This window comes from Monodon monoceros, unplaced genomic scaffold (genome assembly GCF_005190385.1).
Source record: "Monodon monoceros isolate NGI ecotype Baffin Bay Population unplaced genomic scaffold, NGI_Narwhal_1 Super_Scaffold_7, whole genome shotgun sequence".
In the NCBI taxonomy this organism is placed as follows: Eukaryota; Metazoa; Chordata; class Mammalia; order Artiodactyla; family Monodontidae; genus Monodon; species Monodon monoceros.
The window spans coordinates 36,710,019-36,733,289 of record NW_021703784.1 but is presented as its reverse complement, the minus strand read 5'-3'; the positions used below and the strand labels follow the sequence as shown (position 1 = coordinate 36,733,289).

Here is a 23,271-nt window from a genome sequence, read left to right as displayed (position 1 = left end):
GAACAGATGTATGACTGAACTAAGACTATGATCATGACATAATAGCATCCTACTGTAACTGTATAGCAAGCAAGTGATACGATGGCTCAGAGGCTGAGAAAGAGATCACAACCAGAGGTAAAGATATGGGAATCAGCCATAAAGTGACGATAGCTGAAGTTATGAGAAAGAAAGAGCATAAGGAAGACAGGAGTAGGGAGTTTGGGGGTGAGCAAGTGATGAAGGACATACTACGGTCACCTTGTTTAGCTGAGGAGAGAGGAACAGCAAGTTAACAAAGGAGGGGCAGTCCGATAGAAAAGAAATGAACCCATAAATTGTCACCAGGTTTGAAACCTGGAGTCATCATCTTTGACTCCTCTCTCCCCCAATCTGCAATACTCAGGCAGCTTAAACACATTACGTCCACATAAATATTTTTTCAAACCTGTCCTTTACTCTGCATTGTCATTACCCTAGAGCATGCCCTTTATCAATTTTTACTTGGAATTGTACAAACAGCCTCCAAACATATCTCCCTGTTTTCATTCTACCTGCCTCTAATTAATACCCCTCTTCATGTATCCGCGGCTTCTTCTAGACCTCCCCCAACAATTCCCAGCAAATGGAAACTTAAACACACTCTTCTGTCCTGAATTTTTTAATCTATCTTGAACATATTTTCATATCCACATATGAAAATCCATTTTTTCTTTCCAAATACTACATAGTATACAATTGTAAACACATAATTTATTTAAACATCCCCCTAAGCAAAAAACATTTCTATTGTTTCCAGACTTTTGTCATTACAAATTTGAGAATCAACTTGTCAAGTCTTAACCATATTATCTACAAAATAAGCAAGAATTAAACTCTGAACAATATTGAGCCTTTCTATCAAAAAACAATGTATGACTTTCCATTTATTTAAGTATTCTTTTATATTACTCAGCAGAGTTTTAAAGTTTCTTCATATAGTTTCTTCCTATATCTTAAGTTTATTCCTGGATATTTTATATTTTTAATTGTTATTATAAATAGGACCTTTCCCTTCCTGATATTTATAAGTATTTTTGTAATAGAAAGCTGTTGATCCTTACATATCAATTTTGGCTTTTAGTATGCCTTATAATGTTTTGCTGAAAGTTGGACATGATGCACCAGGTAAAAAGAGCTGAGATAAACAGGCCCCTAATGATGTCATAGTGAGGTGAGGAGGTGGGAGGGGAAATGTGCTATAGTCCTATGACTGAATCCCATAGTCCTCTGTCTTTTAGTGAGCTTGTGCCCCTGCAGTGTGATGTTTACAAGTGCTTCTTTGTCCCTCCACCCCTCCCACCCCTAGATAGGACAGGTTGGCTAGAGGGTGCTGAAGTCTGTATTTCTCTTCTCCCATGGGGAAGGTTAGAGGAGGCTGGAATTGGGTATTTCCCTTCCCCCAAGTCAGTTAGGCTCTCACAAAGCCCATAGGCTGGGCTAGTAAAATAGTTTCTTTTGAGGGCAGGCCTTGTTAAGAAGAACAGAATGTTCTGGACATTTTCAAAATAGCCGCTTTTCCCCTCCCTCTGCCAGAAGCAAAAGAGATTTTTCTCAGTCTTCACTATGAGAACCTGGTAGAGCTCCTATAGGTAAAACTCACAAAACTATGAAGGCCCCCCCTAAGACTGGGACCCCCTTGAGTATTTAACTCTCAGTCTTGTCCACGCTGATCTGCCAGCAATTTGTCAATTACAGTTTAAGTTGTCCTGCCCCTTACTGGTTCCAGAGACAGTTTCTGCTGACGTTTCTGTTCTGCCTGTCTCTCTAATTTGGGAGACAGCCATTTGTCCTGTGATCTCAATTCTCTGGTGGATCTAAGAAGAGTTAAATTTCAACGTTTTGGCTTTTCACTTGTTTGTTAGGACAGATAACTTCCAAGCTTCTTTTTGTAAGCAGTCACCTGATTAGCCTTTTGTTTCTAATAATTTTCATTTGATTTTCTTAACTTCCAGGTAAAAAGAATGCTCCTTTTCAGTAATATGCCTCCAATGTACAGTTGTCCCTTGGTATCCACAAGGGATTGGTTCCAGGACTCCCACTGGATACCAAAATCTGAGGCTCCTCAAGGCCCTTTTATAAAATGGTGTAGTATTTGCATATAACTTATGCAAATTCTTCCACATAGTTTAAATCAATTCTAGATTACTGAAAAAAATTCTAATAAAATGTAAGTGCTATGTAAATAGTTGCTGGTGAATGGCAAATTCAAGTTCTGTTTTTTGAAAATTCTGGAATTTATTTCCCCAAATATTTTCAATCCGCAGTTAGTTGAATCTGCTGATAAGGAACCTGTGGATTCAGGGGGCAGACTATATTTCTCTAATCTAACTGCATCAGACAGTACTTATAAAGAATGCTAAATAACACAGGCATGATAGTAGGTACCCTGTCTTGTTCTTCAATGGGACTACTTCTAATGTTTTAGAAGGCACAATGCTTAAGAAGTATTTACCTATTCCCTTCTAATTAAAAGTTCTAAAAACCTGAAACAGGTTAAATTTGGTCAAATACTCTTTATTAAATGCCTTTTCTGCATATATAAAGATAATTATGTGGAACCCTCTCTGTCTTGTAAAGGAAGTTATATCAGCAGCACTTTTACTATGCTTAGCTTTGAAGTGTGAAACATTCTCTACTCCAGTATCAGGATCATGTTAATAAGTGTTCTACCTAATTAAATATACTTTAGGCACAAACACTTTCTTTATCTCCTTACTATCAACTGAATATAGTCACTATTATTCCTGCTGCATCATGACTATATTAAATATACTTTTATGTTTATCAATTTTTCCATACATTCTAATTTTTTAATAATCTCTATATATGTTTCTATTATAATTATTTGGCTCTTTTTACTAAAACTCTTAACAGAGTTAATTCAGAGCTTTTATTCTTTTAAGCCTTAAAGGGGTTAATAATACCTGCAATATAATCTGCAAATCACATCAAAATAATTACAAACCCAATAAACATGCTATAGACTACTCAACAGTATAGCATCTAAGACCCTACTTACTATAGCTTAGCCAACTGCTGACATCATGAACTTGTGGTGAGTAGAGTTGAAGAGCTTTTACTCTGATACCCAATCTTGTAACTGTAAAAGTTCTAGGTAAAACTTTTAAGGAAGATTCTTTTGTGTACCAAATACTAAGAGTAATGGTGACAGTAGTAGAGGCACTGGTGCTTTTTATTTTTTCCTTAATCCTATTTCTATTTCCCACAAATTAGTACACTGTACTACTTTTATAATAAAAAAAAACCTCTCAAGGTTATTATAAAAGATACAAAATTTTACAAATATGAGTCAGGTAATTTTTGAGAGAAAAGTTTCAGTAAAATGGAAATAATGAGGGTGTGGTCTGAAGTCATTTCTCTATTAAGCATGGAAATGAGACAACAGTGAACATTTCCAAGTGTGATGAAGGAATTGAATTAGTGACTGTCTCTCTTCCAAATTTTCCTCATACAATTTCTTCAAAGTTTTTTCAACATTGTTCTCTCTCTGATTTTTATCTAAATATCTCCCATCAGAAAAAAAAAGATCATAATGAGCTAGAAGGGTCAGAGATGGGACTGAGTCTATGATAAACGGGCTGACCATGATTTGTTTCACTGAAGAGGAGAAGTACATTCCAGATGTGTGAGTGAGTGCTCATGAATGGAACTGTGAATGAGCACATATTGTGTAAGGGACTAAAAGAAGAATCCCTATCTATCGGGGTGGGATTACACTTGGGGACAGTTAGAGATACAGTGTGATAGTTGTGATGGGATCAAACACACAGAACCCTGAACACAAGGTTTAGAAGTCTGAACTCACTACTCTAAGAAACGGGGATCCCCTTGAAGAATTTTTAAACAGGGTATCACATATGGAAGTGATGTCAGAGGAAAATTAGCCTTATGGTAGTGCATTAGCTGCATCAGACAAAGACAAGCCTATCAGATATAAGAACTAGGGGACTGTTAACAATGGGAAGTAAAGGGGAAATGAGCATTTTTCAAAAGATATGACATTCTGTTAAAAGAGAAAGTAACTTTGTATTTCTCATTCTCTTCAACTGATTAGTCAAAACACTTTTCCTGGGTACCTTCCACATTCCAAATATGGAGTTCTAAGGATACAAGACAGGACAACAGATATATCTTATCTGTATATATCTTATAGTATATTCTCTTTTTCTTTCCAGAACGTTTATTTTTCTTTAAATTCTTGTTTTTGTAAATGCCCTCCAAGTTTTTTCTTTAAGTACTTTATTTACTTATAATGTAAACTTGCTTTAGAATGTTCTGCCCTTTCTGCTCCCAAGGTATACCTTTGTCATAGTACCTAACATATAATAATCATGGATTTGCTACCTCCTTTTCCACTGTACATATAGATTTTTCTTAAGTCTTCTGTATATACAATCATTCATAAATAATAAAAGTTTTGTTTCTTCCTTTCATTTCTTATATTATTTCTTCTTTTCCTATTTTACTGGCTAGGACTTCTAGCATAATGTTGAATAAAAGTGGTGATAGAAATCATCATCAGGTTTCGAAGTTCAAAGGAAATGCTTCTAACATCTTCCCATTAAGTATGAGGCTTACTGTGGAGTTTGGTGGATATCCTTTATTTTGCTAAGATGTTCTTTTCAATTCCTAGGCTCTAAAGAGTTGATGTTGGTACGAGGGGTGGTGGTATTAATCATAATAAGTGCTAACTTCAATCAGTTTTGCTCTGGCTATTTAAATAACTATGTATAATAGACACTGTTCTCTGTTTACCTAACATCTGCTCTATGAGCCTTAAACTCATTCCAACTAGATTTGCATACTTACAGAATATGTCAATATTACATTCATGTACACACTCCAGGTAAGAAATAATCCAATTATCTCTGACCTTTGGTTCATAAAGAAATATGAATATAACACAAATTTTGAAAGGACAATCACACTTGCTTGATTTAAGCCCATTAAATATTTCAAGGGCAGATGGTTAAGAACAAAACCCAAAATATTATTATCTTTTATCTCATATATATTTATGTATACATAAACTATATAAATATATATATATATATATTCTGAGATCAAAGAGGCCTTCTAAAATAGAGATAAAAAACAAAGAATAGGGGCTTCCCTGGTGGCGCAGTGGTTGAGAGTCTGCCTGCCGATGCAGGGGACATGGGTTTGTGCCCCGGTCCGGGAAGATCCCACATGCCGCAGAGCGGCTGGGCCCATGAGCCATGGCCGTTGAGCCTGCGCGTCCAGAGCCTGTGCTCCGCAACAGGAGAGGCCACAACAGTGAGAGGCCCACATACCACAAAAAAAAAAAATACAATTTCATTTTAATATTTGATTTTGAATTGTAGACAAACATCCATATAAGTGCCATATCACAGGCATCAACAAAGGAAAGGGGGTACTGCGTAGCCTGACTTGTACCTTATCTTTTAATCACCACCATTTAAGGAACATACTTCGCTTAAAGCCCAATGCTATACTAATTACTATTTATACTATTAAATAGTATAAATACTAATTAAAATTTATACTATTTATAAATAAATAGAGTTGCGCATTTGAATTTTAAAATCCTGTATTTCATGGGATTTTAGTCTTCAGTGAGCAAATAAATCAACCAAACACAAATTCCCTAGGTTCTTAATTCTACTGTCAAACTTTAAAAATATGTTCTTATTAAAGAAAGTCTGATTTTAAAAATTTCAAATTTATTTTAAAATAATTTATTAAAAATTCTATACGAAAGGATTTTAAGTTCTTTAAATGAAATTAAATAGGCTGCACTACCAAGTGAAGAACAAATGAAGCAAAGAGAAAACCCTAATGTTACTGAGGATTCAATTTATCAAGCCTAAGTTTGTGCTCAACTTTTTAGAAATACATCTACTGGATTAAATCTGTATATGACTTTTTCCACAACAAACAAGGCTCACAGGGTGAAAAAGTACCACAAATAGAATTCCACCTGAGTAAATATAAGTTCAAGATATCTAGAACAGTCCACTACCCCCACTGATTTTCCATTCTGCTTTACGGATGTAGGAGCAAAGAATCTTGCTTGACTAAGAAATTCACAACAGAAGCTTTCACAGCTGTTACTCCACTACAACACTAACCTTTCAGGAAAGTGTCACTTCATGGTGCCTGCAGCAGAAAACCTATACAATTCAATTTAATAGTTTTAATAAAGCAGGATTAGCTTTTCAATGCATTATGTTCTTTACACTTCTATTTAAAAGTTGTTACTGGGGCTTCCCTGGTGGCGCAGTGGTTGAGAGTCCGCACTGCCGATGCAGGGGACACGGGTTCGTGCCCCGGTCCGGAAAAATCCCACAATGCCGCGGAGCGGCTGGACCCGTGAGCCATGGCCGCTGAGTCTGCGTGTCCGGAGCCTGTGCTCCACAACGGGAGAGGCCACAACAGTGAGAGGCCCACAAAAAAAAAAAAAAAAAAAAGTTGTTACTAACAGAGCTTCTAAAATGTTGAGGCTCAGGGCAGAGATAAACATGAGGCTATGTGGAGAACTCAAAGCCTAGAGTTTAACCAACTTCAAATCGTCTGTGAATGATGATGTTCAAACTACCATACCAAGCCCCTCATCTCATAAATAGAGCCAAACCATGGTCAAAGAACAACATAGCTGTCTGCAGTTAGTTGCACCTATAATTTACTAGAACACTACCATTTTATAGCCACTAAAGGTATACATAATAAAAGCAAAATATCATCAACTAACAAAATTGAGAAGGGGGAGAGATCAGATATTATTAGAAAAACCATCTTTTATGATTAATTAGAAAAGCAATTCTCACTTACTAAGGGATATTGAAAACTGCTATTTCTACCTCAAAAATGTGTTAAAGTTATTCTAATTAAGAAAATTGCACTTCACATTTGAAAAAACTTAGCAACAAAATCATGGGAGAATAGTCTCTCTGGATAATGTGCTGTACAGGAATATGACCAATCTGAGACCAAATATCAATACAAGGGCAACACCCAGCTGTGTGCCTTTAAGCACATGATTTAATTCAGCTCTTCTGAATATCAGGTTGCTCTTTGTCAAACGGGGTAGTGATATCTGTCTCACAGGATTGTTGTGAATGAGATAAGGCGTGTATAAATATTTATCCAGGTAGCACACTACACTTTTTTCAATTATTAGAAGTATGTTTTTCCTCCACCCTACACATACATTTGAAATCAGGCTGCATTTTTAAAATATTAAATGTTACTCCTTCATTTCCCTTCCACAACTGAAAAAAAGACTGTAATTAAGGTAAAGATTATATCTAATAATCAAGGATACCTTTTAAAATGAGGAAACAGGAAAACAGTCAGCCTAAGCATATTAGTTTTTTCTTTTTTCTCTGTCCTTTCAGGCACTCTACTGTGGAAAGTACGGTTAACCTTTGGTTGCCCAAAACCATCTTCTCCTTAATTTAACATTTAAACAATTGTCTCTTCATTTGTCTATTAAAAATTACCTGAGTTGGGCTTCCCTGGTGGCGCAGTAGTTGAGAGTCCACCTGCCGATGCAGAGGACACGGGTTCGTGCCCCGGTCCGGGAGGATCCCACGTGCAGCGGAGCGGCTGTGCCCGTGAGCCACGGCCGCTGAGCCTGCACGTCCGGGGCCTGCGCTCCGCTACGGGAGAGGCCACAACAGTGAGAGGCCCACGTACCGCAAAAAAAAAAAAAATTATCTGAGGGCCCCACGAAGTTGTGAAAGATGCTGAATTGACAAGGCACTAATGGGGACAATTCCTGAAGTCATGGACCTGATGTATAAATTTAACAGATTCCCTTAGTATCCTAGTGCTAAGAGAGTCAATAATTCAGGACATTTTTTGTGTCTAATGTAAAACCTGAAGGGACAACAGCATAAAATAAGACTACTCCAGACAAACTTAAATACCAGACTCATTATCTCCAAATAGGATGTATGCAAATGATCTTTTGCTTCAGAAGGAGAATAAAAGTACTTTGTTACCTTTTTTGGGGAAAGGAGGGAGGGAGAGAGGAAGGAAGGAAGGGAGGGAGCACGTAGTGCCCAGATCTTGGTTTCTAATACCATTCTCCAATAAAAGAAATCTGGCTCCCTGAGAAATGGATGATGATTCTAGGACTGGGGCAGGAAGTATCAAGATGAGCTTGGAGTATCTTGCAGTGACAGAAAGTAAGGAAGAGCTGATAAACAAACAACAAACGAAACAATCAACAACAACAGCAAAACACCATAATGATGGGAGTATGTCAAAGGGACACAAGATCTGACTGAAAGAAATCCCAATCTGGAGCTGGAACAATTTGAGCAACAAAGTAGTACTAGACTGTAATATATAAAATAAATATCCATGAGTTTATACTGATATAAATAAATGATTGCATAAATCAATAAATGAGGGAGAAGAGACAAATCTCTCATGCAAAAGAAATAAAAGGTGTTCCACTCTAACAAGGTAGTCTGGGCTCCTTAAGCATGGGCTGTGCATAGTTACTTCCTTTCAAAGAGTATAGTATAAGGATAAGAAGGGGAAAAAAGAGTATTTTATAGTGAAAGAACCTAACACTACCTCAACCAAGTGATTAATGTTAACATCAACAGTGACAAATCATGTGATAGTATGTACCTTTGATATGATATGACGAAAATGGCTCTTCACCTCTGTGGTCTTCTTCCCCAAAAAACATAATCCCAGTCTAATAATGGGTAAAACACCAGACATTCTACAAAGTATCTGACCAGTGCTCTTCGAAACTAACAGGGTCATGAAAAACAAAGAAAGCAAAACCTGTCACAGCCAAGAGGTGCCGTGCCTAAGGAGACATGACTACTAAATGCAGTGTGGTATCCCGGATGGACCATGGAACAAAAAGAAGGACATTAGGTAAAAACTAAGGATATGTGAATAAAGCATTGATTTTAGTTAATAATAATGCATCAACATTGGTTCATTAATTTTGACAAACGTACCATACTAATGTAAGATATTAATAATAGGGGAAACTGGATGTCAAGTATCTGGGAACTCTGTAGAATCTTTGCAATTTTTCTGTAAATCTAAACCTGTTCTAAAATTAAAAATTTATCTAGGGCTTCCCTGGTGGCGCAATGGTTGAGAGACCGCCTACCAATGCAGGGGACACGGGTTTGTGCCCCGGTCAGGGAAGATCCCACATGCCGCGGAGCGGCTGGGCCCGTGAGCCATGGCCGCTGAGCCTGCGCATCCAGAGCCTGTGCTCCGCAACGGGAGAGGCCACAACAGTGAGAGGCCCGTGTAATGCAAAAAAAAAAAAAAAATTATCTAATAAAAATAAGAAATAAATTATAATATTTAACCTGCAGATTAACATTATGACCCTTATTTTGTGCCAATGTAAGCCAGTCACTCTTATTATGGTATACATGACATCCTGAGGAAATAAAGGGGGTCTGCACACAGAGAAGCTGACAGTGGAGGCCTCCTTTCAGCATCCTTCAATGTACTGCAATTCACACCCGTGCCTAGTTAAGTAGTTTAAAACTAAGCTAACCCTCACAAGAATACACACATGGTTTAACATATTTTAGGCAAGAAACAGCAGGTAAAATATAATATTAATAATAGAAGCACAGGCTAAAAATAAAAGCGACATTTCTCCCATTCCTAATATGAGTTCTTTATCAGTCACAAGAAGTTAAAAACGATGATTTTTTAACTAATAAAATCTGACCAGAAGTAGGCCAAAAAATTTCAAAATTATCAAGAGGCCTACAGGCCTTTAATGTATTTTTATTAATATAATGACTAAACCAAGGTTAGATACATATATCAAATATGTATTTTTAAATAGTAATAAATTAATGAAAGGCAACAGTGGACTTATATCCACTATTATTAATGATAAACCCTGCCCGAAATGTATGCTGTGCTTCAAGATAACAGCTAGTGATATTATGAGGCCTTTTTAACCAGCACAGCATATATTCAGATTATAAAGATAAATGTTTAGCATTTGTAGTAATGTTTAAAGTCCTGCTATACCCAATTTAGTATTTTATGACATTTCACAAGAGATAATGGCAAATATGCAGAAACCTTTACACAAGCTTCTAACCTGTCTTCTTACATTTGTTGGATTCTGGTTTTGAAAATGAAATACATGACAAAGATATATTCTCAACAGCAAATGACTTCATTAATGAAAACAACGTTTTAGTTAAAATTGTGAAAGTATAACCACTGAGAAGGCAGTCACTTGATCAGAATAAAAAGATTCTGAGGTAAGGTTTAAAGGTTATCACTACATATGAAATTCATTTTCCCCAACATTCATAGACAAGCAGCAATAGAAAAGCAGATGAATCCAAAAATGTACAAAGTGCTACAGGATATCACTGATATGGTTAATTTCATAGCAACAAGACCTTTAATAAATAGAGGAATACCTACATACTATAATGAGGTATGTAGCAACTATAGCACAGTATTTAAGTAACTTAGCTCCAGAACTGGACTACATGAGCTGTAATACTGACAATTAAATTTATTGGCTATGAGACCCTGGACATGTTATTTAATCTCTCTCTGAGTTACTGTCATCTGTAGAATGGTAGTAATAATAATTTCTACCTCACAGAATTGCTAAAAGTATTACAAGAGATATTTCATTAGAGCACTTAGAACAGTACTTGGCACATGGTAAGTACTCAAAAAATATTCACTATTATTGGGAGTAAAGCATTATGGGAGTATTCATGAAAATCTTTTATATCACAAAAAATTCATTAATTATCTTAAAGATATCAAACCCAGAGATGAATTATACATTTTTCTTTTACAAATAAATAAGAATGGCCTGTTCTGGGATATTACATAAAGACTCAGGTCTTTGAGACTTCCATCAGTGTCTCCTTCTTAATTAGTTAAAGGTTATATTGATAGTGTGGCCACAAACAGCTAACAGAAAATACTTCACTAGAACTTAGAAACAGTATACGTACCCTCAAATCAGGAGAAAAGTTCTCTGCGGAAGTTGATATGGAATCCGATGATACAACAGAAGCTGATTTTGTATGCACTGAATTCTCTGAATGAGAAGTGGAAGCACTACAAGATACAAAAGCACAGTGTGTTTGAAAAATGGGCGTGTTAAAAACCAATTTCAGAAATTTTATTAACTGTAACTCTATTATTTCTTAAAACTCCCACTGCCAACCAGTCCTACTTTGCCTATTCAATCTTATCTCCAAATACTGATAAATTGCAAGCTCTATTGGTAAGAATAGGGCTAAGTATTATTACCATCCACATTCCCTCTGGACAAGCTTCCCCAGTACTCATGAATACACTCCAGGTTAATTCTTTCTTTTTATCCAACCATCCATTTATTCATCCAATGATCAGGCTAATGTGAAAAACCATTACACCAGGCACTATGATTTGGAGATAAATACGGCAAAACCCTCATGTTCATAAAGCTCACAAGCTTGTGAAAGAGACAGACAAGTAGATAATGGTGCAATGTGATAACTCTATAACTACATACACACACACACATGGGGTGGGGTGAGGGCAGAGAGAGAGAGAAAGAGAAAGAGAAAGAAGGATTATGATTACGAACTTGGAGAAAGGAAAAGAAAGCACCTAACTCTACCCAGGAAAGTTCAGGGAAGACATCACAGAGGAGGTGACATCTGAACTGAGCCTTGAACGATAGGAAATTGTCAGGCTGACAAACAAGTAAGGGAATTCCAAAAACAAACAAAAAACACTACAGAAGTGTAGAATTATCAAAGAGCACAGAACACTTGAGAAACTACAAATAGTTCGACAGTGCTGGATGAGCAGAAGAGCAGAAGATGGAAAGATGAGCCTGTCTTTGTACCTTGTACCTTTCCACCAAACCAAATTCTATATTTTTAACAAGCCTGTCTTAAATATCCACTTCTTCCTTTACAATAAGTAATCACACTCTAGAGTTACTTTTATTCTTAAATTCTTATAGAACTTTTGATACCTGATCACATACTGTCTTTTACTGTTTACTGATCTCAGGTATGTAAATTCAGTTTCACCAACTAAAATTTAAATACCCCAAGAGGGAGGACCGTGTCTTTATTTTCCTTAAAATCGACTTCAGTGCCTGTGTACACAGTTAACATGTATTATGTTTCTTAAATTCAAAACTACAGGACTTCCCTGGCGGTCCAGTGGTTAAGACTCCGCATTTCCACCGCAGGGGCCATGGGTTCAATCCCTGGTCAGGGAACTGAGATCCCACATGCCCTGCGGCCAAAAATACAGTGACAATATACCTATGCCACAAACTAAAAAAAAATTTTAATTATTTAAGGAAGAAAAATCTCAGATACTTTGAATTGAAACTTAAAGTTCTGATAAATATATTTTTCTAAAGTTTCATTCCCAACATATTAAAAGTCTCCCTCACATGAAAAGTCAAAACTTCTTCATTAGATTCTGATGGAATAATCCACCTTGAGGTTGTGATATTTAAGAATCATATTTTTGTTTTAAAATTTGTCCATCATAAACCTGTGTATAATGATTACTAAACTATTTTTACAATGTGAAAATCCCCTCCCCTCAAAAAACTGTCAGTTCATTTTTTTTATTGGTTTTTTTCAGCTTTATTGAGGTTTGATTACTAAGAATTGTATATATTTTAGGTGTACAACATGTTTTGACATATGTATACATTGTGAAATGATCACAATTAAGCTAACTGAAACATCCATCACCTCACACAGTTACCTTTCTTTTTCTGGTGAGAGAATTTGAGATCTACTGTCTTGGCAGTTTCAAGTATACAATACTGTATTACTAACTACAGTGACTGTGCTATATATTAGGTACCCAGAACTTAATTTATAACTGAAAATCTGTCCCTTTTGATCAGTATGTCCACTTTTTCCCTCTTCAGATAGGATTTGAAAACATTTTCTCTCACTCGGTAGGTCACTTTTTCGTTTTATTTTTTTCTTTTGTTATAGGGAAACTTTTTGTTTTTGATGTAGTCCCAATAGTTTAATTTTGCTTTTGTTGCCTGCACTATTGGTGTCAAATCCCAGAAACCATTCTCAAGACCAACACCAAAGAGCTTTTTCCCTATGTTTTCCTCTAGGAGTGTTAGAGATTCAGGTCTTACTTTTAAATGTTTAATCCATTTTGTGTTGATTTTTGTGTGTGATGTAATACAAGAGTCCAATTTCATCCTTTTGCATGTGGATATCCATTTTCACCAACACCATTAATTGAAGAGTCTATCATTTCCCCACTGTGCATTCCTGGTGCTCTTTCAAAGGCAAGTTGACTGTATACATGTGTGGTTCTATTTCTGGGCTCTCTATTCTGTTCTAATGTCTATGCGTCTATTTTCTTATGCTGGTACCATATTGTTTTGATAACTATAGTTTTGTAATACAGTTTGAAGTTAGGAAGTATGATGCCTCCAGCTTTGTTCTTTGTGCTCAAGATTGCTTTAGCTATTTCAGGTTTTGTGTGGTTCCATACTGACTTTAGAATTGTTTTCCTATCTGTGAAAAATACCATCAGAATTTTTATGTAGAATGCATTGAATCTGTAGATCACTTTGGGCAGCAGTGACATTTTAACAAGATTAATTCTTCCAATCCATTAACATAGGATAACTTTCTATTGATTTGTATCTTCTTCAATTTCTTCCATCATTTTATAGTTTTCTTCATACAGGTCTTTTACCGCCTTGGTTAATTTTACTCCTTAGTATTTTATTCTCGTTGATGTTACTGCAATGAATTTGTTTTCTTAATGTCTTTTTTGGAAAGTTCATTGCTAGCATATAGAAACAACTGATTTCTGCATGTTGATTTTGTATCCTGCAACTTAACCTGAATGTGCTTATTAGTTTTAACAGTTCTTTTGGTAGAGTTTTCAGTGTTCCATGTATAAGATCATGCTATCTACAATGTTTTTATATATTTATACAGTGTGAAAAACATCTCCCCTAAAATAAACTGTCACTTCACTTAAATGAATGAAAATGGAATTCCAGTGTGAACGCTTCAAAATTGTTTATTCAAATACAAACATCTCTTTATTTTATTAACTATTTCAAAGTATAATTGTGTAATTTTTTTTGTATCCAAGAATCTATATTATACAAAGGAGCAGTCATAAGAATTCTATTATCTAGTTTTATAATGCAAGGAAAGAGAAACTGATAGGCTGAGAATGATTTCTTCCTTTTTTCCTGTACCAATTTCTGAGTAATTATATTCCATGTGCATTAAAATAACAAGTAAAATAGACAAACTTTAGGCACAGTACTCTAACAGATATTGTTTGCTGCCTGCTCCATATATATACACACCCCTTTCTTTCCTGACTTTAGTGAGGACAGTTTGTGGCCAGCCCAAGATGACGTGCTTGTTTTTGGCTCCCTTGTGTCTAGGAAACAGTGAGACACAATTACGGCCAATGAGATTTAAGGGGCAGTTTATTAATTGTTATGGAAGCCTCTTATTTTCGTAATAAAGAGGAGTAGAAATAGCAAGGTGGTCCTTAACCTTTCCTACTTTCTCTTACCTGGACCAAGAACGTAAAGCTTGGATATACTGTGGCCATCCTGTAAACATGAGCAAATGCTGGCTTGCGAAGGACACAAAAGAGCATAAAGTCCTTTCCTGGTGAGCAGCTGAATCTACACCAACAACTCCCTACACTTTGGGAATTTTGGTTATGTAAAATAAATGAAGTTCAATTTTTAAAATCACTAATGGAGTTTTCTATTCTGTATAGTCAAACACAATTCTAAGTGTTACAGCAATCAACACCTCACAAAGTCTATTTTGAACAAGCTGAAATGCATGATACTATTTTTTATGTATATGATCTTCTGGGAAAACAGAAAAAACATGTAAAGGCAATAAAATACAATTTGGAATTATGGGTAGTGTGTACCTAAAAATAATAGTATCAATAGGAATATTATAGCATGTACCATTAAGACACCAAATAGTTCTTTAGAGCCAAAGTATGAAATAAACAAATTTAAGAGAAATAAGGTAACAAACAAAACCAGGTCTTGCAACTAATACTTTGCAGTCTCAAAGAATCAGTCTTTCAAGCAAAAGTGTAGAAAACAGCCTTTAATTATTAACTTCTCTTTTCAGATACACATAAACATGGGGAGATATTGTAATCTACACTGTTGCATTTGAATAAGCACTAAAAGGTTTTAAACTCCAGGCAGACAACGAGGGGCTGGAGGGGACAAGGGTGGGAATACTTGTGATTACAGCAAACACAAATACACACACCACCACCACCACCACCACCACCACCAGAACTCCTGAAAGTTCTGGTATAAACATGAAGTGGCTACTCAGACTGAAGGTGGCCACAGAATGCAGTTATTTTTCAGCAGTTATTTTTCTCCTGTCATATGGGCTCTATGCATGCTTCTGATCACCATGGCTACTACAATAATACAACCTAATTTCCACTGCTCTCTTCCATTTCCCCACTGCTCGTCTTGAGGTCAAGCTCTCTATGTTGACCTTTTAAGAACTGTTCCACAAACAAGCTCCATATTTCCCTGAATTCACACCTTTGCTCATGCCATTCCAAAAAGAATGCCCATTTATCCCAATCTATTTATTAACATCCTTCTTACACTTTAACACCCGGTTAAAAGGCTAGCTTTTCCAAGAAATCTTCCCCAGGTCTTCCAGCTGGAACAAAACTCTCAGTCGACTACACTTCTGCCTATACTCTAAAATGACACTTAACACTTTCCACATTAGACTAGAGCTCTTTGGTTACACAGCCTCCTCCTTTTTAAATTATAAACTGCTAGAGAATAAGAATCTAGTAATTGGCAAGGCATTTGAACTCAGAGCAAAGATTGCAGTCTGCTAATCTCATTAAGTAACCAATGACACTTTGGTTTTCCTAGGCCCATAAACTTCACTACATAAATTTGAATCCAAACATTCCTGTTATCCTTGTCATCCTGAACTTCTTCAAAAATGCCAGACCTTCTAGTCCGATTATGTGTTTTCTCCATCCATTTTCCCTGCCCAAGTCTTCCTTCAGCTCCTAACTTTTCCTAACCTTTATACTAGACTTTTTACTCCATACTGAATAAATTCTCTTACATCTTCAACCAAATTCTCCCCTCCACCTCTTTGCTTCAACTGAGATCTCCTTCCAGGAATCCACTTCACTGCAGCCTTTTCTAGAGAAAACTTTCTTGTCCCACATCTTAAAAGCCCAAAGGTAAAGCCAGCATTTCCCCAGCTCCTTTCTCATGCTTCTACACTAGTATTACTTTTCCATCTTCATACATAAAAGCCTTCTTCCTCTGAGGTTCATGGGATTTGGGTATAAAACCTCTCTGTAACTATCACCCACTCACCTTTTAATTACTCCTCCTCACTCAGTAAGAACTTTCTAATCTGGCTCAACTTTCTTCTCTAAAGCTTCTTTCTACTCCAAAGCTTCTTTCTACTCCAAAAGTGCCTTCGTCATGGAAATTTTAATGCCCGTAAGGGCAAACTAGCAACAACCTAGCTCAAAATTCCTCACTTCCTACATCACTCATCTATAACCCCACCTTAGCAATGTGCTTCTGTAGTCACACACTGTACTTTATCATTTCTGGAAACTACCCAGCCTTTGTAATCTTAAACTTAAGGAAACCAATATCTGACCACAGATGCTGTTCTTTCCAAATATCTCACTTTCTTAACTTTCCCTTCATCTAATCTTCAACCTAGTGGTGACAACTCATCCCTCAACTCCTCCATTTGCCATTATTATCCTTCATGCTTTATTGCTCTCTCTATCCCCCTTCATTTCCTTCCCCATCCAACCTGCAATACACGGTAACATTTTATACTCTCTCTCGCCAAACACTCAGTATTCTTATATCCTTATCCACTGACCACCACTTCCCTAACTAATCCCTAAATTCAGATCAATATATTGAATAACTATCTACCTTCTCCTGTGCTAATGGAATACATCTTCACATTGGAGCCATTTAAAACTCATGGTTCGAAAATATTAGCTAGACCCTGGGCAGTGCTCAGCAACACCCCCACATATCAAGTGATTTTTCTAAACCATCACTATCTTTTCCCCAAGCCAATCACATCCAATCAATCCAAAGTCCTGTAGAGTCTACCTCCCTATCATCTCCTGAATGCATCCTTTTTTCTATCCTAATTTTTACTGTCTTAGCTCGACACCTCTTCCCTCAACTACTCATCCAATATATCATCCTAAACTAATACCAAAGTGATCTTTCAAAAACAGATCTGATCCTATCATTCCTCTGCTTAAAACTTTTTTCTAAATTGAGATATAATAGACATGTAACATTATATTAGTTTCAGGTGTACAGCATAATGATTCCATGTTTGTATATATTATGAAATAATCACAGTTAAGTCTTGTTAACATCCATCACCATGCATATTTACAATTTTTCTTCTAATGAGAATTTTTTTTTTCATAAATTCATTTATTTATTTATTGGCTGCATTGGGTCTCCGTTGCTGTGCGCGGGCTTTCTCTAGTTGCAGTGAGTGGGGGCTACTCTTTGTTGCGGTGTGCGGCCTCTCATTGTAGTGGCTTCTCTTGTTGTGGAGCACAGGCTCTAGGCGTGCGGGCTTCAGTAGTTGTGGCTCGCGGGCTCTAGAGCTCAGGCTCAGTAGTTGTGGCGCATGGACTTAGTTGCTCCGCGGCATGTGGGATCTTTCCAGACCAGGGCTCAAACCCATGTCCCCTGCACGGGCAGGCGGATTCTTAATCACTGCGCCACCAGGGAAGTCTCTGATGAGAACTTTTAAGATCAACTCTCTTAGCAACTCTCAACTATACAATACAGTATTATTAACTATAGTCACCATGCTGTACATCACATCCCCATGACTTTATTTCATAACCACAAGTACTTTGACCACCTTCACATTTCACCCATTCCCTCCTACCCTAATCCCCAGCCTCTGGCAACCACCAATCTGTTCTACGTGAGTTCGGTTTTTGTTTTTCAGATTCCACATATAAGTGAGATCATACAGTATTTGTCTTTCTCTGACTTATTTCACTTAGCATAATGCCCTCAAGATCCACCCATGTTGTTGCAAATGACAAGATTTCCTTCTTTTTATGGTAAATAATATCCCATTTTGTGTGTGTGTGTGTGTGTAGCACATTTTCTTTATCAATTCATCCATCAGTGGACCCTTAGGTTGCTTCCACATTTTGGTTATTGTAAATAATGCTGCAATGAAGATGAGGGTGCACATATCTTTTTGAGTTAGTGTTTTCGTTTTTCTCAGATAAATATCCAGAAGTCGAATTGCTGGATCATACAGTAGTTCTATTTTTAATTTTTTGAGGAACCTCCATCCTGTTTCCCATAGAGACTGTACCACTTTATATGCCGACCAACAGTCTAGCAGGGCTCCCTTTTCTTCACATCCTCACCAACACTTGTGATGTTTTGTATTTTTTTTTTTTTTTTTTTTGCGGTATGCGGGCCTCTCACTGTTGTGGTCTGTCCCGTTGCGGAGCACAGGTTCCGGACGCGCAGGCTCAGCGGCCATGGCTCACGGGCCTAGCCGCTCCGCGGCATGTGGGATCTTCCCAGACCGGGGCACGAACCCGTGTCCCCAGCATTGGCAGGCGGACTCTCAACCACTGCGCCACCAGGGAAGCCCTGTGATGTTTTGTCTTTTTGATAAAAGCCATTCTAACAGGTGTGAGGTGTTATCTCATTGTGGTTTTAACTTGCATTCCCTGCTTAAATCTTCAGTGATTACTCGCTGCCTACAGAATCGAGCCCAAACTCCTTAGCACAACACTTGAAGTCTTCCATGATCTGGCCTTTGTTCTACATATCTAGCTGGAGCCCTTATTCATCTGAACCCACTGGGAATGGCTTGCAGATTCTCTAAGTTCTTTAGCTATTTCATGCATCAGCACCTTTGCTAATCCTGCTGTCTTTGCCTCTAATGTCCATCGTACACTTCCATGCCCTCTTTGCCCCATCCATCTTGTAAACATGACTACTTCTTCCTTCACTGTACACTGTACATATTTCTATCATAATACCTGTAACACTGTATTGTATTTACTCATCTACAAGCTCCTCTTCTCAGACACTTTGTTATTGTTTACTATTCCAAGATCCTTTACCACAGATCGTTTCCCTATCTTGCTCGCAATAAAATATGTAAAGCGTCTAAAAAAAAGGTAGCACCACGTTTAAGTGTCAATATTAGCTGTAATTATTTATGACAAATGAGTGTTATTACACAGAAATTACCCCACCCCAAGTAAGATTAGCTGCATAAATTTAAAAATTATAATGGCAAGGTTGCTGTTTCACCTCTCATTAATACTACTTTCAGCTGTGACATATTACAAGTCAGAATACAAATGTCCCCTAGTGACTGTACCCACAGATTTACTGGGGGAGGGGGGCGGAGGGGACAGCAAGAACTACAATTAAAGACCTGGTATTCACAAAATAAGGAATTATGTCTTTTGGACAACATTATGTTAGAAGTATTAGAAAAATGAATATTTTTCCCACTATAAGGGCATGTGTGTTGGCACTGTGAACGCAATTTAAAAATGAAGTCTGACGTTGCCATGAACTGATGGTGCCCCCCCCCCCGGCTAAATTCTTACAATGAAGCTCACTATGAGCCCCAAAGTGATTATAATTGGTGACAGGGCTTTTAGGAGATAATTAAAATTAAATGAAGTCATAAGGGTGGGGTATAAGTTAAGATCGATAGGATTAGTGGCCTTGTAAGAAGAGGAAGAGAGGAAGTCTATCGTTGCCCCCATCCCTACCTGACTCTGCAAGCACACACCAGGAAAGGCCATGTAAGAAAAGAGCAAGAAGATAGCCACCTGCAAGCCAGTCAAAGAGAGTCCTCACTGGGAACTGAATCGGCCAGCACCTTGATCACAGACTTCCCAGCCTCTAAAACTGTGAAAAATAAATTTCTGTTGTTTAAGCCACAAGTCTATAGTATTGCTTTGTATGCAAGCCTGAGCTGACTAATACAGTCACAGAGAATAAAAGTCATCAAAGGAATTTTTCTTGGATATACTGATAGAAGTGAAAGATTTCCAATTTGAAATTGATAATATAAAATTAATTTTTTTCTTTACAAAAAAAGCTCAAAAGTTCTGAGAAGAACTAAAAAGGAATTGGCAGTCCTACCAGAAGAGACCTAATTATGTCATCAGAAATAACCTCTGGGAAAAATATGAGTAAAAATTAATGTTCATGTTGCCTATTATGTTTTCCACAGAACTACCTTTCCCAAAACTGTTCACCCCAACTTGATAGACACTCCAACTGCATGAAGTCATTTCCATCAAGAAACAGTTTATATTTTCTTTTCTTCTTCCCTTCCCTTCTTTCACATTGAATGTGGTTTTTATTTCCCATTTTCATGTCTCAATGTAGCTCAATACACTTTCACTGAAAAAAGCTGGAATCAGCTCATAACTGGATTCATTCAGGGATGTTAGTCTCATCACTTTCTAATATATAATATCCAAATCTACAAGAATAATGTTCTTCAAGCACCACTCCAACAATCCTGTAGCACCTGTATTCATTATGATGAAAGTGCGTATACTGGTACCCAATTGCCTCCAAATCAAACTAAATCTCGTAATAGCTTTCAGAGTGCCAAGGCTCTCCACCATACCTACTTCTAGCTCCAGTTTACATTTCACTCCAGCCAGACAAATCTGTTCCTTGTCCCTGGTCATGAGAATCAGACTCTTCTCTGTTTCCGCTCCAAATAGCTTTTAATTTAGTCTCCAAACTATCTTCTCTTCTGACCAACTCTGGGTTTTAACCACCTCAAACTTATCTTGAAGGTGCATTTTCCACAATAAACCAGTCCTAAGTTATTCTTACTGATTCCTTTCAATAAAGTCTAGTCATTCCAACACCTTTGCATTTGTATTCAGTTATGTTTACTTTGATGTACTATGTTTACACTGATTCATTTTTGTCTATATTGATTCACTGTATAATGCACATATACCTTTAAAAAATTTTTAACAATTACCAAACCCTGACTATATACAAAATACTAGATTACAGAACAGCCTCTGCCCTTGAGATTTCAGCCCGATAAGAGACATTATACCACATAAGCATATCGATAATACCATGAGAGGTACAAACAAGGGCCAGGAGAAAAAAACTCAAAGGAAATGGTAATAATTTGAGGATTAGAGAAAAGAAGAAATACATTAAGTTGAACCATTTGAAATTGCTGTTTTGTAGGTAAAATGGTCAAATATCAACTATTCCACATGGCTCGATGTGTTCAAATGAAGGAGAAAGAAATTCAGCTGGGCCTTTAAGGAAGGACTGCAAGGCACAGATCAAGGCTTTGCAAACCACAAGCACCCCCTCCCACCCACCCCCAACACACACACACACACACACACACACACACACACACACACACAGAAATTTTTAAAAAGAGTTTTGGAAAGTATAGGGCGTATTTTGTGAATAATAAGTCACTGACTCAAACAAAATAGATAAAAGGCCTGGTACCAGAACAGTGAGAATCCTAAATGCCAGGGTTAATTAAAAACCTTGCTAGGAAAAGGCAAGGGGTTCACAATGAGAAACCACTCCACACCCTCTAGGGTGGCTAAAATCAAAAAGACAATAACAAGCGTTAGCAAAACTGTGGAGAAATTGGAACCCTCATACATTGCTGATGGGAATGTTAGATGGTATAGCCACTTTGGAAATCAGTCTTGCAGTTCCTTAAAAGGTAAAATGGAGTTACCAAATGACATAGCAATTCCACTCCTAAACATATATCCAGGACAAATGAAAACATGCCTACTTAAAAAACTATACAAATGTAAACGGATGTTCACAGCAGCATTATTCATAATAGCCAAAAAGTTAAAATGCACCATGCCATCCCCCTGCTTGAAATCCTTCCATGGCTCCCCACTGCTCTTACTTACCTTAGCCTAAAGTAGCTACATGATCTGCCCCTGCCTCCTTCTCCAGCCTCCTCTTGTACATCTCTCTCTCTCTCTCCTTGCTCTTCTGTCCAACCACAGTGGCCTTCTTTGAGATCCTTAAATAAGCTGGAACCTGTGCAGGGAGCCTAGTTCTGCAAAACTCCCTGACTAGTTCCTCTAAGACTACAAACTTTAAGAAGGAAGAACTGTCAATTTTGCTCACCATTCTATTCCTAAGACCTAGCATGGTACCTGGTATAGAACAGGCACTCAAGAAACACTGCTCAAACTAATTAATGAGTGAAAAAATGAGAATGATCAAAAGATCGAATTATTCTAATCAAATTCATCAGAGGCCATGACTAGAACATAAGACAAGATGAAAAAGAAATGTGGCAAAGTGGGGCTGGAGGGGACAGAACAAGGCAGGGGAAGATAAACAGGAAGTTTCATTTTCCTTCTGGAGTTCCTGTGCATATGTTACTTTATATACCATATATAGTATTCCATTTCCATTGAAAAATTTCTTAGGACATTGGAGCAAATATTTTGTTAAGGAGGCTATGTCTTAAGTGAATGACAAATAATCCTTAAACAACTGGTGGGAATTGGTTTTTGACTGTTATTTCTACTGGAATGATTAAAGAAAAAGTTGGGAATTAAGAAACAAGGATACTTAACAGCAGTATCCATGGCCAAGTGACTTAATCCCCACTCCCCATTACAGTTTCATTATCTGTGAAAAGTACCGATTAGACTATTTTAATGGTTAGCTTTTTGATGGTCAGATACCTCTTTGAAAAATCTCATGAAAGCTATTCCCTGAATTGTTTACAATGTCAGGGACTTTAAGGTTAAGAACCGTGGCCTAGATAATTCCTTTTAGTTCTAACATAGTCCAGAGCTTCAGAAATGAGTATTCTGCCTTTTGAAATATTCACACAATATCTAGATAAATACTGAAAAATTAAACTGATTCTCCAAAAGGTGTATGTCTATGTAAGTGTATATATACGTATGTTTTTTCTAATTAGGTAATCACAGTCTTGAATATGAAGTTAAGACTCATAAACTAAATAGAAATATTCCAATATTGTATTTCATACAACAGAGTCAAAAGGAAACTAAATCCAATAGCTATACTTATTTCAGGAACTCTGGGCTATCACTGTGTAAATTCAACGCCCCTGATTATAGATAAATAGA

General features: G+C 37.1%; 1 protein-coding gene across 4 annotated transcripts in view; it reads right to left on the bottom strand.

Moving 5' to 3' along the window:
* MTMR2 (myotubularin related protein 2) overlaps positions 1 to 23,271 on the bottom strand; it is a 108,531-nt gene that overhangs the window by 59,281 nt on the left and 25,979 nt on the right. For 3 of the 4 annotated variants that reach the window (XM_029207588.1, XM_029207587.1, XM_029207590.1), the window contains one exon: positions 11,025 to 11,130. Coding sequence is in view for 1 of the 4 variants with exons in the window: in XM_029207587.1 (XP_029063420.1) it covers positions 11,025 to 11,130 (106 nt within the window). In the remaining 3 variants the exon portion in view is untranslated. Of the gene's footprint in view, positions 1 to 7,526; positions 7,600 to 11,024; positions 11,131 to 23,271 lie in introns of those variants that run through there. The other variant, XM_029207589.1, reaches the window with a different exon arrangement.